At 32.8% G+C, this 16,597-nt stretch overlaps 2 protein-coding genes across 3 annotated transcripts; one reads left to right on the top strand and one right to left on the bottom strand.

The window, feature by feature from the left end:
- Window positions 1-2,844: 2,844 nt before the first annotated feature.
- On the bottom strand, window positions 2,845-7,452 carry BOD1 (Biorientation Defective 1). 2 transcript variants are annotated; one of them, XR_010576871.1, is made up of 5 exons: window positions 7,144-7,452; window positions 5,185-7,058; window positions 4,469-5,119; window positions 3,424-3,697; window positions 3,132-3,266 (listed from the first exon to the last, which is right to left on the bottom strand). XR_010576871.1 is itself a non-coding variant. In XM_065516486.1 (4 exons), exons 1-4 carry the CDS (start codon window positions 7,365-7,367, stop codon window positions 3,121-3,123), a joined length of 2,895 nt encoding a protein of 964 aa, XP_065372558.1. In that variant the 5' UTR covers window positions 7,368-7,452; the 3' UTR covers window positions 2,845-3,120. The 2 variants fall into 2 exon arrangements, 1 of the variants encoding a protein (XP_065372558.1); XM_065516486.1 differs by lacking the exon at window positions 3,424-3,697 and having other exon boundaries at window positions 2,845-3,266.
- A 1,454-nt stretch (window positions 7,453-8,906) lies between these two features.
- Window positions 8,907-15,883, top strand: NSD (Nuclear receptor binding SET domain protein). Its single transcript, XM_065516485.1, has 6 exons — window positions 8,907-9,452; window positions 9,539-11,129; window positions 11,656-13,508; window positions 13,615-14,276; window positions 14,342-14,470; window positions 14,924-15,883. Exons 1-6 carry the CDS (start codon window positions 9,206-9,208, stop codon window positions 15,212-15,214), a joined length of 4,773 nt encoding a protein of 1,590 aa, XP_065372557.1. The 5' UTR covers window positions 8,907-9,205; the 3' UTR covers window positions 15,215-15,883.
- Window positions 15,884-16,597: the final 714 nt, after the last annotated feature.

Here is a 16,597-nt window from a genome sequence, read left to right as displayed (position 1 = left end):
CAATATTTGCATACATAAGAATAACTACTAGATAATAAACCATTAGAAATTCTGTAGTAGAATTAAAAATAAATATGTACTACATTCAACAATTTTTAATTGAATCCCCCACCCCCCAAAAAAAAATGTTGTATTATTTTAAGTTCTTACATTTAATATGTTATTTAACTGTTTAATTTTTGTTTAAATTAGATTTTCTTTCAAATAAACCTTAATCGAAAATATTTTTTAATTTTCTTTTTCTTTTAAATAAAGGCAGCCTAAATAAATTTATATTTTCTAAGCCAATAATTTGTTAATTAAAAGAAAATCCTTAAATATAAATTGAATACATATATTATTGTATTAAAATTAATAAAAATTAATAAAAAAAAAAAATAAAAAATTAAAAGTTGTTATTTATATTATTTAGACATATGGATATAAAATTACTACTTTTAAATACATATGTAATAATTATAGTAATTACATAATAATGAAAACTAAATTTAATCTTATTAAATTGTTATCGTAAAACGACAGACTCACACATACACAAATACTACAAGAGAATGAAATACTGTAAAATATATAAATTTAAAAAAAAAAACAAAATACCTTAACAACAACAAAAAATAAATAAAATTGTTTTTATGTCAATTATAAGTAAAGAAATAAATATTGAACCAACCAGTCTTTTTACTAAAGTTTAGAAAAATAACAAAATCGAAAAGACTTCCACAAAAATTTGAATTGTATTGAAAAACAGGGTTGTCTTATAATAAATGATCACAGATTTCACCATTTTTGCTTTAGCCTTTACACCATTTCCAATTGGCTTCCAGAAGTTTTTATTTCAGAAATTTCCAATAGCATTACAAAATTTTTGCGGAAAACAAAATTGGCTGAATATAAATCGAGGTAGTCGTAGTTTTTTGCTTAAATCTCAGCCATTTGTGGCTTGAAATATTGAGGACTATACCCGATATATTGATGTATCAGTCATGTTTGTAAAATAGTTTGGGGCATGGAGATGATGATTTCAATAGACAAACTTACATGGCTGTATCGAATCCGCTATCTAAAACGATCTAGAATTTATGGGGTTCCAAATGAAAAATTTAGAAACTAAAAACGGTATTATAGCACATGGAACTACATAAAAACAACGAAATTTTTAAAAATCACGTTTGCATATTAAGCTAGATATATAGATTTTCAATGAAAATTCTTGATTTTAATAATCATATACAGCCCAATTATGAATAAAAATTCCCCGGGAGTTTTTTCCCTTTTCTCATTTTTCCTATTCAAATTCAATGGGAAAAAACTCCCGGGGAACAAACTTCCTCGAAATTTTTTATTCATAATTGGGCTGATATTGATTTTGCCGAAACATTTTCAACATTGTTAACCTAAGTAAATTTCGTCTAAACCAGCAGAACGATAGCAAACGATTTGAAGCTGCATCGTCCCCCTGTTTCAAAAGACATTAAACAGTATAAGGAAGACTTGAACATTAAAAGAAAACTAGTATTTTAATGTTTAATGAATTTGTACAATATTTGAATAGATTTACGTTTGTAAATCGCTAAATATTTAAGTTTTATTTAACTTAAAACAAGTATAAATTTCTTTCTGGCTCTTTAGGCCAACGATATACATTTGCTTTTATATCTTTCTATGATTTTCAATGAAAATTCTTGATTGTAATAATGGTCTGGAAAAATGATTTCATTCGATTTTGCGTGTTTTCCAGAAACAGGCATGGATAGATCGAATTCAAATTACTTATCGTACGAATAATAAAACAATTTCTTAAGAATAATTATTTGATTAATTTAAAAATTACCATATAATAAAACGAATAAATATGTATGTTAAAGTTAATGAGAGTTCTTCAATCACTGTAGAGGAGTAACGTTATTTAGAGATAAAGGTATTTACGATTATAACGGTAACTGTATTTAAGCACTAGCTAATCGGCAACGTTAGTTGAACTGAAAGGGTATTTTGGGGCCAGCGGTAGCCAACCTTGTGTTTAATTAAATACTATTTAGTATAAATTAAAATGATTATTAAGAAATAAAATATAAAAATACTCACTTTGTTCACGAATAATATTTTCTCATCTAATTAGAACAGTTGGTTGACATTTTCTACCACTTCCTTCTTAAACAGACCTAGTTTAATTGTTGCACTTATTCCATTAAATTTCAAATTTACTTTTCTTTTATTTATTTTATATTCGGTTGGTTACTTAATTATTTTATAAAAACACTATTTTCATATAAATATTTTTAGGAAAAAACGTATTGCAGTTGCTTTATTACAAAAAAAAAAAAAAAACTTAAGCAAAAACTAACAAGTGAACAAAAAAAACTTCCTACTTTTTTCAATTTAAATTTTTGGACAAAACTTTAACAATTCCTTGAACATTTCTTTATAAATCAATAATATACTTTTTAAACTTTCTTTATTGACACTTTTCATTGCATTTTAACACTTAATTCATTAACTTTTAATCAATTAAAACTTAAGCTTGGCCGTTAAACAACCTGTTGTAGCACAAATAAAACCGCGAACTATTTTGACACTTTGTTGACACTTTCATTTTATACAGAGATGTTAAAATGGCTTAAAAAGGTAAGTACTAAAACAGAGAGGGCATGACGTAACGGAAATGTTTAATTTGAAATAACAGGGTTGCTTAAATCTATCAGCTGTTGATGTAAGTAAAACGGAACAGGAAATTATAATACAGGGATGTTTAAATACAATAAATTTATAATAGAAAAACGGAAAAGGAAAGAAATATGAAAATGAAGTAATGTTAAAATTTATAGAAATAAAAGGATTACAAGCTTTATTTTTAGCAAACATTTATATTTCTCTGGTTTCAAATGCGAAATTTCTTATCTAGTCTGAAGAATTTATTTCATATTTACATCACGTGCATAATTCATATTTATTAAACTTCTTAACTATGTATACAATAATATGTATGTAATTGCTTAATAATTATATAAAAATAAATTCATATACATACAACTAATACAAAATAAGTAAGTACATTGTATTTAATAATTAAAGACATATTGAACTTTAAATTCAATTGCAATTTGTAAATCTAAATTAATTTTAAACTAAAGAATCCATGCCTCTACGACGAGAACGTTGACCTAAAATCGGTCTGGGTTTGTACAAATCTTCACTGGAATAACGTTGCTGTTGGTTTAGTTTTTGGGCGGCCTTATGACGATCTAATAAAGATTTTTTGGCATGATCTAAGGAAAGAAAAATATTAAAAACCAAAGAAATGATTTTAAGAAATAATAAAACTGGAAAGATTGCTAAAGACATAAAGCTAAGAAAGTAGTAGTAGTAAAAGTCAGAGTATACAAAAAGATTATTATAATTATAATTAAAACATAAATTGCTTACCCCAATTCAAAGTTTGTTTGTTTGTCTTAACATATTTATTTTGTATACAATTTGCTTTTTTGATTTTTCTTTAATAATAACTCTATATTATTAGGTGCTGTATGGTGAAGTGATTGAATTTGTTTAGGTTTATGATTTATTATTAGTTACGAGAGTTTTGTTTTTTTCTTTTTGATTACTATGCATCTTAAAATTATGTAGTTAATTAAATGCTAAAACATGTTCATTTCGATGGTTTTGATTGAAATTGAAAATTGTTTTTGTAAACGTTAAGCTAAAAGAAGGAAAGTTAAGATTGCATACAATTCAAGTTTAAATTTTTGGAACAATATTAACAAAATCATTATGATATGTATGTATGTTGTAGATCAATAAAATTAAAGCCGAAACATTAAAACAAAATAATTAAAAGGAAATTTTGGAAAAAATAAAGTAATTAAAGTAACAAACATAAACATAATAAAATATTAGAGTAAAATATAAAATTATTTAAACAACTCTACGAAATTCCTTAGGTTTTTGTCTTGATTTAACAAAGTGCGTCTGTTAAAATACCAGATAGGTCAAACTATTTCACTAAATCGATATTAGAATACCTTAAATTCTTTACAAAAAATAGACAAACACGGGAATTGAAAAATATTTTTGGTGAGAAAAAATCTTGGATGAAAAAAGTTTTTGGTTAGAAAAATGGTACGGTGAATGAATGAAAAAATGTTTTGTGAAAAAAAATAATTTGTAGAACAATTTTTTTAAAACAACAACAATTGAAAAAGTCGTAAAATGTCTATCATATCTCTGCAATTTGTAACCTGATTTTCTCGAATTTAATTTCTAAATCCAAAAATTTAGTTTTCAAAAAAACCTAATAGACTAGACGCTAGATTATAATTATAAAAGAAGGCAGAATATAGGAGGAGTGTCTTACTCTTTAAAGCCAATAACAAATAACAACTACCAAAAATATGTATTTCTTTCTGTAGAGTTGTTTTTAAAACATAACATAAAAAAAAAAAAAATAAACGACATACAAACAATTACTTACTGGTATTCTTATGGAATTCCTCATTTTCCTTAGAGTTAACACTGCTAGTGTCCGATGGGGTGGGTGATGTTTTTGATTGGCAACCTGCACTTCCATTCGATATCACACGCTTGCGTGGCGTTGTCTCAAATTCAGCATAATTGTAATCTGATTTTCTTTTCAGCGATTCCGTTAGCAAACTTGTTTTATTGTTATCGCTATTTACATCCTCCTCGTTGGATAATTCTATACCTTCGTCGCTGAGCGAATCAAAACGTAAACTATTCACTGCACTGCGACACAAGTCCATGGTAGCGTTGAGCAGTTCAAGACGTTCTGTGAGATTAAGTTGAATGTCGTCAAAGTATAATAAATCCAAAGAACTTGGTTCTTTCTCTGCTGGTTTTTGCTCCTCCTTAGAGGGAGCAAAAGGTTCATTATTATTAAATTCAGCAGTAATGGGTTTGTTGCTGTCTGTCTCAGTTGAAGGTGACTGTTGCTGTTGTACTGGCATTTCCACCAAGTGTCCACCTGTATTGTTAAGCTGTATAAATTGTGTTTGGGGATTTTCTAAAAGATCATTTAAAATCACAACATTGTTAGGATAATTAGGGGTTTTATTTGCAGGTTGCTCATTTACTTCTAACACTTCCAACTGATCCTTTTGTGTATCTAAAAGAAAAGAAAAGCAAAACAATTTGCACTTCACAATAAGTAAAATTTAAGTTTCTAAATACCATTTGCTTTATTTGTGTCACTGCTGTTAGATTTTGTTTTAGACGATTTGCTTTGGGACGAACTTGAATAGCTGGATTTATATTGTGAACTAGATTTAGCACCTCCCATACTTTTATCTCCATCATCATTAGAATCGGTAGATTTACGTCGTTGTGTCTTTTGTTTAGCTTCAGCATGATCATCCTTTCTTTCGTTGCGTTTTGAAGACGAAGACGTGGAAGAATGATGACGTCTATCTGAATCGCGTTTAGACTTTTTAGAATCCGGATTTTCATTTGACGACGAAGAGGAATGTGAGTGTGAATGTTTTATATGTTTCGAGGAGGAATGCGTAGAGGATGAAGAAGATTTCTCTATGTCTTTCTCAGAGGATTTATTGTGTGACGATGAATATTTACTGGATGAGGATGACGAAGAATGTTTACTAGTACTTTTGCTGCCACTGCTGGAGTGGTGGTATTTAGATGATTCCTTTGGATCTTTGCTAGAACGATGGCGATCCCTGCTGTCTTTCTCCTTTTCTCGTTCATAAGATCTTCTGTGTTCTTTTGAGTGTTTTTTGTGCTTCGAAGAGGATGAAGATGAATGCCTACTTTGATGGTCTTTATCTGGTTTTTGTAATGCCACCGGTGATGGCGTGGCTGTGGGAGTGGGTAAAGGAGGTGTAGGTATGGGTGTGGTTGTTGGTGTGCTAGGACGTATTGCTTGTTTCGGTGTTTGCATTAGGGGTGATTCATCTTTTTCTTTATTCAGTGTAGGTACTTTTGGTGTTTGATTGGGTGGTACTGATGATGAGTCTTCTATGCTTGAGCTAAAGCTTAATTCTTGTGCATTAGATGTAGGTTCATAATCCTCTTCCTTAGCTTCCAGATTCGATTTGTTTGCATTAAATTTGAATGAATCATTTTTGGTGTCCGACGAAGGGGTCACTTCTGCCTCCGGCAAATAAGCTGTTGCCTCTTCAGATTTAACTGCAGTCGGCTCAGGTGTTTCTAAAATAGTTTTACGTTCAGTACCTTCGAATTTAATTTCGTCTTTTTTAATATCGAAGTGTAATTCTGACTTTGGTGAAACTTTTTCACTTGCATTGCCATTCGTGGCACTAGGCTCACAAGAGTTTTCATTGAATTTTGGCATTTGAGCCTCCTCCGATATATTGGCTGCAACCGCTTCTTGGGAACTGCTTTGCAAATAATCTTCTTTGCCATTTACCGATAAACGGGAATCGCTAGAAACACTAGACAATTGCGAATCTTGTGAGATTCTAGCATCCACCGACTGACTGGCCTCTTTGTCTACTCCTGTTGATTCTGTAGCAAAATTGCTCGTCTCCTGACTGTCGTTATCGGTGGCCATATTTTCAGTCTTGATGATCACCGCATCATTACTTTCTTCAAATTTGTTTGTTTTTTCATCGAATGATGATTCATCGCATTCTTGTTTGATGTTTATATTTTCCTCTAATTTAACTGCGTCTTTAGTTTCCTCCGCTTCCTGCTTTACCAACGGCTCAAATGGCGGAGATTCATCCTCGTCCTCTAGAAGTTTTTCCTCCGTGTCCATATCAACTGTTGTTCTGTCATCTTTGCTCTCGGACTTAACAGTACCATTGTCCGAATCGGGACTAACCTGCTCCAGATCGGTGGGCAGCAAACTGCAGGTTTCCACTTTAAGTGGTGGTGGAGCGTTCAAAGGCAATGGCGGCAAAGGATGCATTAGAGGTGGTGGCGGTGGTTCAAACTTTTTGGGTGGTGGTGGCAAACCTAAATATTTGTAAGCTATCTCTTCTATGCGAGGCTGAAATACACTCCCAATCTTGGGATTTACTACTTGATCCACTATACGTTCAACGCCCACATCCAAAAAGCCCGATCTGTCAATAGAAAAACAAAACACATACGATACAATACGCATGATGAAATTATTTGTTTCTTTAATTGTTTCTATCATTAACTTACTCGGTTATATGCCTCCTTAACTTTTCTCTCAATTGATTTTTATTCGTTTCAGGAGTCCATTTTTGTTCGGATAAGAATTTTTTCACTGTGTTTTCCACGCGCTGTCTGAGATTCTGATAGGCTGGTTTAGTGTCCACATCTGCCATTGAATCTTTGCGAAATTCATCGAAAACACCTTGGGACTTTACTTCATGGACAATCTTCTCCACTAATTGGGTATCCATTTTTAGCAGTAAAACGGCTATTCTTTAATTATATCCACAAATTAAAATGTTTTTTTTTCCAAAATAAATATTATTCCATCTGCGTTTGTTTTGATTGTGTCAGGGTTCGGAAAACCGCAAAGAATTATTAATGCTGCCAGACTATGAGAGCGTACGGCTAAACTAAAAAAATAATATTAAATACATACGAGGGTGAGTTAAGAAGTTCGTGCCTTTTTGAATGAAAAACTTGTTTTTGGTGAACAAATTATTTTATTATTCAACATAGTCTCCTTTGATTTATATGCACTTTGTCCAAAGTTTCTAAAATTTTCCAAAAAATAAGATAAGTCGAGGTCATCAAATAGCTATTTTTGTAAGATGATTTTATCGAGACATTTCTTCAGGTTTGGAAACAAGAAATACTCACTCAGGGCTAAATCCGGAGAATTAGGCTTAAGATGAAGCATAAGCATTTCCTAGCCTAATTAATGGATTGTTGTCATGTGTGTACCCTTATATGCTCGATTTTGAAAAAACGCGGTATTCATCTTTCGGAAAGCTTTATCATTCCCAAGTGATCATTCGAAATTTAAAACACCGAGCTTCGACAATCTCTCGCACTTTCAATATCCGATCGTCCAACACCATATCGTGATTTTTTAAATTGTTTCGCGTGCATAGACCTCAATTGGGTGTCCAGAACGATCGGCATCATCCGTGCTTGTACGGCCACAACGACATTCAGTAAAGCAGTTCTCGAAATAAATTGATTTAATGATTAAATTGATAACACCATTTATAATTCATTATATATAACAACATTTTAATTTTATAACTAAATTTTAATTTCCTAATAGGATTATCAAAATTTTTCAAACTTAAATTTTGATTCGTAAAAAATTCAACCATGCTGGATACTCTGCATCCTCAACAATAACCAAAAATATCTAAAAAACGCTGAATTTGTTTCAAAATCGCTAGATTTGAAGTGAAATTTTGTAGATTATCATTATAAAGGAGATTTTTTTTTTTTTGAAAACAAACTGTTAAGCGATTTGCTTGTCTGCAGGTACACCCAGAGTCTCTGAAGGGAATCGAACCCGCAACCCTCATATTAATAGTATGGAGTCAGTCAAACAGCTAATTACTTTTTGTCGCCTTTTTGGCCTTAGCTTATGTCAAAAACTGGTTTTATATTTCAATATGATCTGATCCTATTCTATTATTATTGAAAAAAATACTTAGTTTTTACATAAATAACTTAATCCACCACCATTCAAACATCCATACTATTTCAAGTTTTAATATAATTTTTTTAATTTTTCATTTCGGTTTTTGCCACCCATTAAATTAATATGGCTTGATCTATCCCATTCGTACTCTTTAACACATAATTTTTACAGATCATATTACTTGTGACACAATTTAATCGAGGCTTAACATTGTAAATCCGACTTTAAAAATACTGAAATATAAGCCAACATTTAAGCCGTCGCCGTTACTTTCTTCACATGCCGCCGCCTATAATTTTACATCGGCTTTGTTCTCTGGTGGGAAGTATATCTGTCAGATTTTGGCGCGGCATTATTGCCAAATGCTCATAGATATTATTGTAAAAGTGGCGTTGAACGCGAAAAAATAATAATAATCCTTTAATGATATAATTTTAAATAAAAATTTTGTTAAATTGTGTTAAAAATCAGCAAAATTATGATAATTTCTCGGAGTGATAGTGAATACATACAAATATTTTCATAAAAAGGCAGCATAACAAAAAGAAGAAGAAAAAACTTTCTCATACAACAGACACGCTTTACTCAATATATAAAAACCAACAAAAATCAACTTGTTCAGCCATGGAAACTCTTGGCGGTGGAACAGAAAATTTTAGTCGATCCACCAGACGTATTAGAAACGACAACAGCAATAGAAGTATTACAACAAAACTAAATGATTCTAAAGATCAGGAAAATGTAAATAATACCAGTGCAGTTCAAAATGATGCGGACTCTTCGATAAAAGATGAAGTCACAAAAAGCAATACTTCAATAGATGCTAAAGTACATGCCACTACAGCAAACATAAATTCATCAACGCCTAGAAGTAAGTTTAGATTATAAAATCAAATTTTTATTTTTAAACTGTAAGTTGTATTTTATATATTTATTTTGTATATTTGATTTTGTTAGGGAAAAAAGACCCATTAGCTAATCTTCACTCAAATCTAAGTCCCAAGTATATTGGTTTTACAACAACACCCAATCAATTGAACAACAGTAAAGAGGAAAGAACCCGAAGTCTGAGAAGACGCCACAACAACAGCAGCCACAACGCTGATTCTCCAATTGATAAAGAGGCCGATGTGACATTTGGTACATTTACACCAAATAACGACTCAACAGTTGGCTTTGTACGACGCACACCTAGAAATAAAGATTCTCACCATACGCCTGATAGTAGTACTACAAAAAGAAAAGAATTTGTTAGTCCCATTGATAAATTGTTAATAAAAAATGGTGCCGTAATGGAAAACAATAACAATTTACCTTTAGACGACCATGATGATGTGAATAAGAAAGACAAATCCATTGATAGTGAGAAAGATGAGTTGGAGTTAGGTGTTAAAGGGCTTGATAACTGTGATGAGTCAACAGAATCCGAAAAGGGTTGTGATGAAAATGTTTCTATATCTAGTGGTAACAGCAAAAAAACAATTGAAGATAATGAAGAAAATGAAAATGAGGACATTGTTTCTGTATCTAGTATTATTGCTATAGCAAATGAGTTAGATGGAGATGAAGTTCTAGAAGAAGAAGCAGAGGAAGTTGAAGAAGAAGAAGAGAATAATGAAAATATCGAGCAAAATGAGTCGGACATAAGCGAACATCAATTAAATAAAAATGAAGAGCAAGACCAGCTCGAGGAAGCAGAAGTAGAATCACATGTAGATCAAAATGTCGAAAATCTAATAACTGATGAGAGTTCGGATGATGAAGATGAAACTAACACGAATACACAGGAATCTAATACTTCCTTGGCAAAAGATGAAACAGAAATAGAATCAACTGCAAAAGAAGCGGAAAATAAAGAGAACATGCAAACAGAAGCAGATATAGATAAACCTAGCTTGGAGGAAAACATAGAAGATAAAATGGAAACCACAAAGTCCCAATTACCCACTAACGAATCTGTTATAGAATCTCTCGAAACGGACGAACAAAACGAAAAGCTTCAGGTTAAAATTGAATTGGAATCTGTGGAAACTGAGAGTACCAACGAATTTGCGGTGGATGCCTCGGCCTCAGCAAATTCTCCCTCAGCTGTTAGTATGGACAGTGCTAAGGGATCGTCCATAATTAATGAAGGCTCCTGGATGTCATTTTCTACGGGCGATTTGTTTTGGGGTCAAATATACAACTATTGCTATTGGCCTTGTATGGTCTGTCCAGATCCCGATGGCAAAACTATTACCACTGAAGAAGTTGGTCGTACTGGCGATCAAACTGTTCTAGTACATGTTCGTTTCTTTGCCGACAATGGTCGACGCAATTGGGTTAAACGGGAAAATCTCATGCCCTATATTGGCATAGAAAACTATCAGGAACGTATTGATGAGGTTCGACAAAAGTATGGCTCTAAAAGTGCAAAATATAGATTGTATGTACCGATAAAGCGAAAAGAATCCGTTTGGTATGAGGCTGTAAATGAGGCCAATATTGTGAATGAGGTGGCATATGCTGATCGATTGGAGAAATTTTATGAAATTTTTGAGAAATCAAAGTGAGTATTATTATTTTTTTTTTTTTCGTAAAAAAATTTATTCTGTAAGACCATAGTTTTAAGAAACTATTATTTATTATACCCTACACCACCACAGTGGGGAGAGTATTATGAATTTGTACTGATGTTTGTAACGAACAAATATATTAGTTAAATTATACCGATCGACTTAAATTCACTTTCTGAGTCGAGTTAAAGGTGTCGGACCGCCTGCTTGCTGTTTATATAATCTTGTGTACAAAGTACAAATCATAATCTATCGTAGATTTTCATCCAACATCTGTGTGGAAATTTCAAAGAAAAAACAAATGTATTTCTCAAATAATGACATAAAGCGCTACTTAAAATTGCTACAGTATTGTGCTCATTCGCCAAATGTGAGACTACCTCGAAAATAAATTTAAATTTTTAAAGAATACTGTTTTTGCTCATTTACTCTTTCTTACTTGTTTTTCCATATACATAGCTTTTGAGAAACCTCACATGTTTTTAATACAATTCTTTTAATTAAACCCCAATTTTACAGAGCCTTTCATAAACTTGAAAAACAGCGTCGGAAATCTATGTACATATCGGTAAATAGTGCACCTAACTCCGACATAGAGAGCTTTTATGGTTCAAATGATAATATCAATAGTTTACCGGTGCCAGCAGTGGTAAAGCAGAAACGTGAACGTTCTGTATCGCCATATAGTCCGGCCTATTCACCCATTAAGCCAGTGGCAACGAAACGACGAAAATTGAGTGCGGAACAAGAATTGGCCGCAACAACATCTCATGAAGCTAAAACTGAAGAGAATGCTACCCGCACAACAGACCTCAATTTAAGTCAAACTAATTCGGTCGCGTCCACCAGCTCTAATTCGAATTTCCTAAAAGATTTGGAAATTTTCAATGGTCTTGAATTTAGGAAATTTTATGCAGTTATGAAAGATTTCGTTATGGAACAAAATCAGAATGAGAAATTGGAAAAGAGTCTAGTAGTGGCAGTACGTAATATTTGGGCACTTAAGCAATTAAGCCGCCGCCAAATGGAGCGTAAACTACGAGTATCATTAACGGAAACAGATATGTCGTCTACATTAGCGATAACTAATGCTGGTGGTCCAACAGCTGGCGAGGGCTCTGTTAAGCGTTTGTCTTCACGTTTGAAAACCTTAATGGTAAGAAAATCTTTAATGGCCCATCAAACCCCCGAGGTAACGCCCGAAAGATCTATGACACCAAAGCCCTTAACAAAAGATACACCAACTGTTAAAAAGCCATTAAATCGACCTATGCTAGAGGTCATCGATGATATTTTCGAATTGGATAGAAAATATCTTTTCAAAGGCATGAACCGTGATCCGGTATGCAAATATTGCTTTACACCAGGTGGAAATCTAAGAAGATGTGCTAAAAATTGTAGTTATTGGCTGCATAATGAGTGTCTATATAAAGATTTCAGTCTAGGTGGCAAAGGACGACGTGGCCAAAAAACGCTTAATGGCGCAAAAGCCATCAACGATACTTTAAATGGCAGTCACAGCTCTTCTATTACCAGTCTGACCGAAGTAGGTACCGTAGCTCATGTGACTGGAGACTCGGAAGTACCTGTAGCCGAGGTCATTTGCAAAGAGTGCAGGAATAATGAGCCCACAAAATGCATGGTTTGCCAATGCACCGAATCGAAAAAGGACGAAGATCCTTTGGTCAAGTGTAGTATGGCCCAATGCGATCGGGCTTTTCATCCGGCTTGCTGTAAATATTGGCCTCAAGCCAAGATTACAATATCGAAAAATCACATAGAATCCTTCCGTTGTCCGTCGCACGTCTGTCACACCTGTGTCTCCGATGATCCCAAGGGAAAGTTCCAGCATTTGAGTAATGCCAAACTAACAAAATGTGTTAAATGTCCTGCGACGTTTCACACCGACTCGACTTGCATACCAGCCGGCTCTCAGATACTTACAGCTGCCCACATCATTTGCCCGCGTCATACGAGCCAAAAGCACGACATGACAGTCAATGTTAATTGGTGTTTCATATGTGTTGGTGGTGGTCAAGTGATGTGCTGCGAAACTTGTCCTACTGCGGTTCATACTCAGTGTCTGAAAATACCCATTGATGCCAATGAGGGCTACATATGCGAGGAGTGTGAATCGGGACGTATGCCACTGTATGGTGAAATGGTGTGGGCAAAGTTTAACAGCTTCCGCTGGTGGCCTGCTATTATATTGCCTCCCACAGAAATACCGAAAAACATAGCCCGCAAGACACACAATCCGTCAGATTTTGTGGTGAGATTTTTTGGTACACACGATCATGGTTGGATTTCAAGGCGCCGGGTGTATTTGTATCTGGAAGGTGATAGTTCGGAACCGCCCAGATCAAAGTCAAGTAAGTGTTACAGCTTTTCAGCAAATTGGTGCCAGCCCAATGGAGATATTAGTCATTCGATTCGAAAGCAATGAATAATTTTTTAAATCTTTCGTATTTTTCCCAGGTTTGGATGTAAGCTACAATAAAGGCGTCGAGGAGGCCAAAGAAGTCTATGAGATTATCAAAGCAAAAAAAATGGAACAACGTAATTCAAATGAGAACAAAGAGAAATTACATCCCCAACCTTATGTACGCATTAAGGCCAATCGTGCGGTGCCACCCGTTAGGCTGCACGTCGACATTGAAAGTGTTAGCAAGTGCGAGTGTGATCCTCGTGAGGAGAATCCCTGTGGACCCGATACAAATTGCTTAAATCGTGTCCTATATCACGAGTGCAATCCCAAGCTTTGTCCAGCTGGAGAACGTTGTGAAAATCAAATGTTCGAATCACGTATATCACCGCGTTTAGATGTCGTGTATATGAAAGAAAGAGGCTTCGGCTTGGTATCTCGTGAACCCATAAAAGCGGGCACCTTTATTATTGAGTACGTGGGCGAGGTAATAAATGACGATGAGTTTCAGGCACGTATGCAACAAAAATCACGTGATCGAGATGAAAATTTCTATTTTCTTTCGGTGGAAAAGGACTATATAATCGATGCAGGTCCCAAGGGTAACTTGGCGAGATTTATGAATCATTCATGTGATCCCAATTGTGAAACCCAAAAGTGGTCGGTTAACTCCCTGAATCGTGTGGGTCTATTTGCAATTAAAGACATACCAGAGGTAGGCAGCGCGGTTAAACATTTTGTGTTGATTTAAATAAAATAATTAAATTGTCTTTTATTTAGAATACTGAATTAACTTTCAATTATCACTGGGATGATTTGTTGGGCAATGAAAAGAAGACCTGTTTCTGTGGAGCCAAAAAGTGTGCAGGACAAATTGGAGCCAAGATTAAGGATATTGAAACGGTTAAAGTAAGTACGATTTTGAAGTGAAAACTAATATAAGGCTTAATTGTTGAAAGTTGTAACTTGCCGAAAACTTAAATAGCAACATAGAAATACTGTAACTACAAAATTACGTACGAATACGAAGTTTTCTGTTGTAGTTTATGAAATTTTGAGTTAAATTTACTTGACTAATACGTATTACAAACAAGACGGAAAAATTTGTCGCGTGACAAATCATAAATGTTGTAAAACAAAAACATTTATCTATTTTAATGTAAATAAATATTCTTTAATAAAAAATTTAGATAAAAAAGGAAATTGTTCAGATTTCTTTATTTGAGGATTGTATCAATCATGTAGGACAAATTCAGCTGTTTGTTAATAGCAAATACTATTTACAAACAGTTCTTTTATTTTGAAGAGAAAGCTGTTTTATGCATACATAATGTAACAACATTTTAACAATTTATTTTAAAGCAACCCACTGCCGTAAATGGAACTAAAAATAAATCAAAAACAAAAAACAAATCTGTTAAAAGGCTGCTTAATGGAGGACACAAAAATAAACTGGGAACAAAGCTAAAATTAAATGTAAAATCGAAAATTAAGACCAAAAAAATGGCAGCAGCAGCTACAGTTTCCGCACTACTTGAAGCTAAGGCCAATACAACAACCACTACAAGTAGCGTAGAAATAAAAGAAGAATTTGAAGCAAATGAGGAGGCCTCCACCAGCCGACTCCTGGAATCACCTGATGTATTTTGTTAACAAGCATTTAAAATTCACCTTTTGTAAACTGTAAATGATGATAAATATTTTTATTTGTATACAAATGTATTTTTATATTCATATAATTTCATTATTTAATTTAAATTTCTCTGAAAAAAAAACTGCACGCATATTTACTTTATTTTTTATTTACCTTTCGAAATTTTGTTTAAAAAAAATATATATAATTAATTATACTTAAACTTTTATTTAAGCACAGATTATTATTATTATTATAACCATATTTTGTTAATTTCTATATACTCCTGTTACAGCCAACAGTTTATTTGTATGTTTTTTGTTTTCAATATAAAAAGATTTAGCTGTAGAAAATGGTTTAGATTAACAAGCACCACACATCATTTTAACTTTATCTAGTTGAAATAAGAGAATTTATATGTTTATTATTTATATTATATATATTCAAACTTACTATATGACATAGTTATAGAGATGATTGCAGGATATACAAGTATTTGATGGTCGTTTGATTATTCCAAAAAAAAATATTTAAAAATAAAACAATTAAGTGTGGCTCATTCTCTATCCCTTTCTCCCTCTTTATGTCTATCACTGTCCTCTATATTCATTTTTCATTTTTGTTTTAGTAAGTCTACAGATGTCAATATAAAAAAAAACAAATATATTTTTGCAAAATACAAATTAAAATTTTGGTAATACATACTTTTGTTTTATTGGAATGTCTTAAAGTGACAGACAGTTGAATGCTACTGCCAAGATTATCCCTCTATACAGGGGCGAAAAATTAAGATTACAAAATTAAATCTTTAGAAGATCCCATGTAACAGATGAATTTATTATTGAACTTGAGTGAAACTTTTTTGCATTTTATTGATATTTATTTTCTTTTACTGGAGCGTTTTTCTAAAAAAAACTACTGCAGAAAGTGAATAATACAGGACTGTAATCGAAATCAATTTCGAAAACGAAACGATTTGAAAAAAAAACAAATATATTCGATTGTGTTGAATCTTGTATACCCTTCATTATACTTTAAAATAAAATTTAAATTTTTTTTTAATTTATTAGCGAAAAAAAATGTATGGAAAATATTTTTCTTATAAATTTTGTTGGAAAAAAAATTCAGGGTAAAAAATATTTTTCCAGATTTTGACCCATTGTATCGATTAGGGATGACAACGTAGCTATCATTTATGTTGCCAAAGTGGCCACCAGAAATTTGTGGCTGCGCTCTGGCAGCGCTACTGAAGTACGGTTGCCATCCATAATCGACCCATAAGTTATATTGGGCTTCGGAAAGTTGATTTCAACAGACAGGCATATAACGATCCAGACTATCAGGCCTGTCACACATTTTGTTCGGAATGGTTTCAATTCCGATCGATTTCGTTTTTGGTTCTT

Source organism: Calliphora vicina, chromosome 1 (genome assembly GCF_958450345.1).
Source record: "Calliphora vicina chromosome 1, idCalVici1.1, whole genome shotgun sequence".
Lineage (NCBI taxonomy): Eukaryota > Metazoa > Arthropoda > Insecta > Diptera > Calliphoridae > Calliphora > Calliphora vicina.
This window is presented reverse-complemented; position numbering and strand designations above follow the sequence as displayed.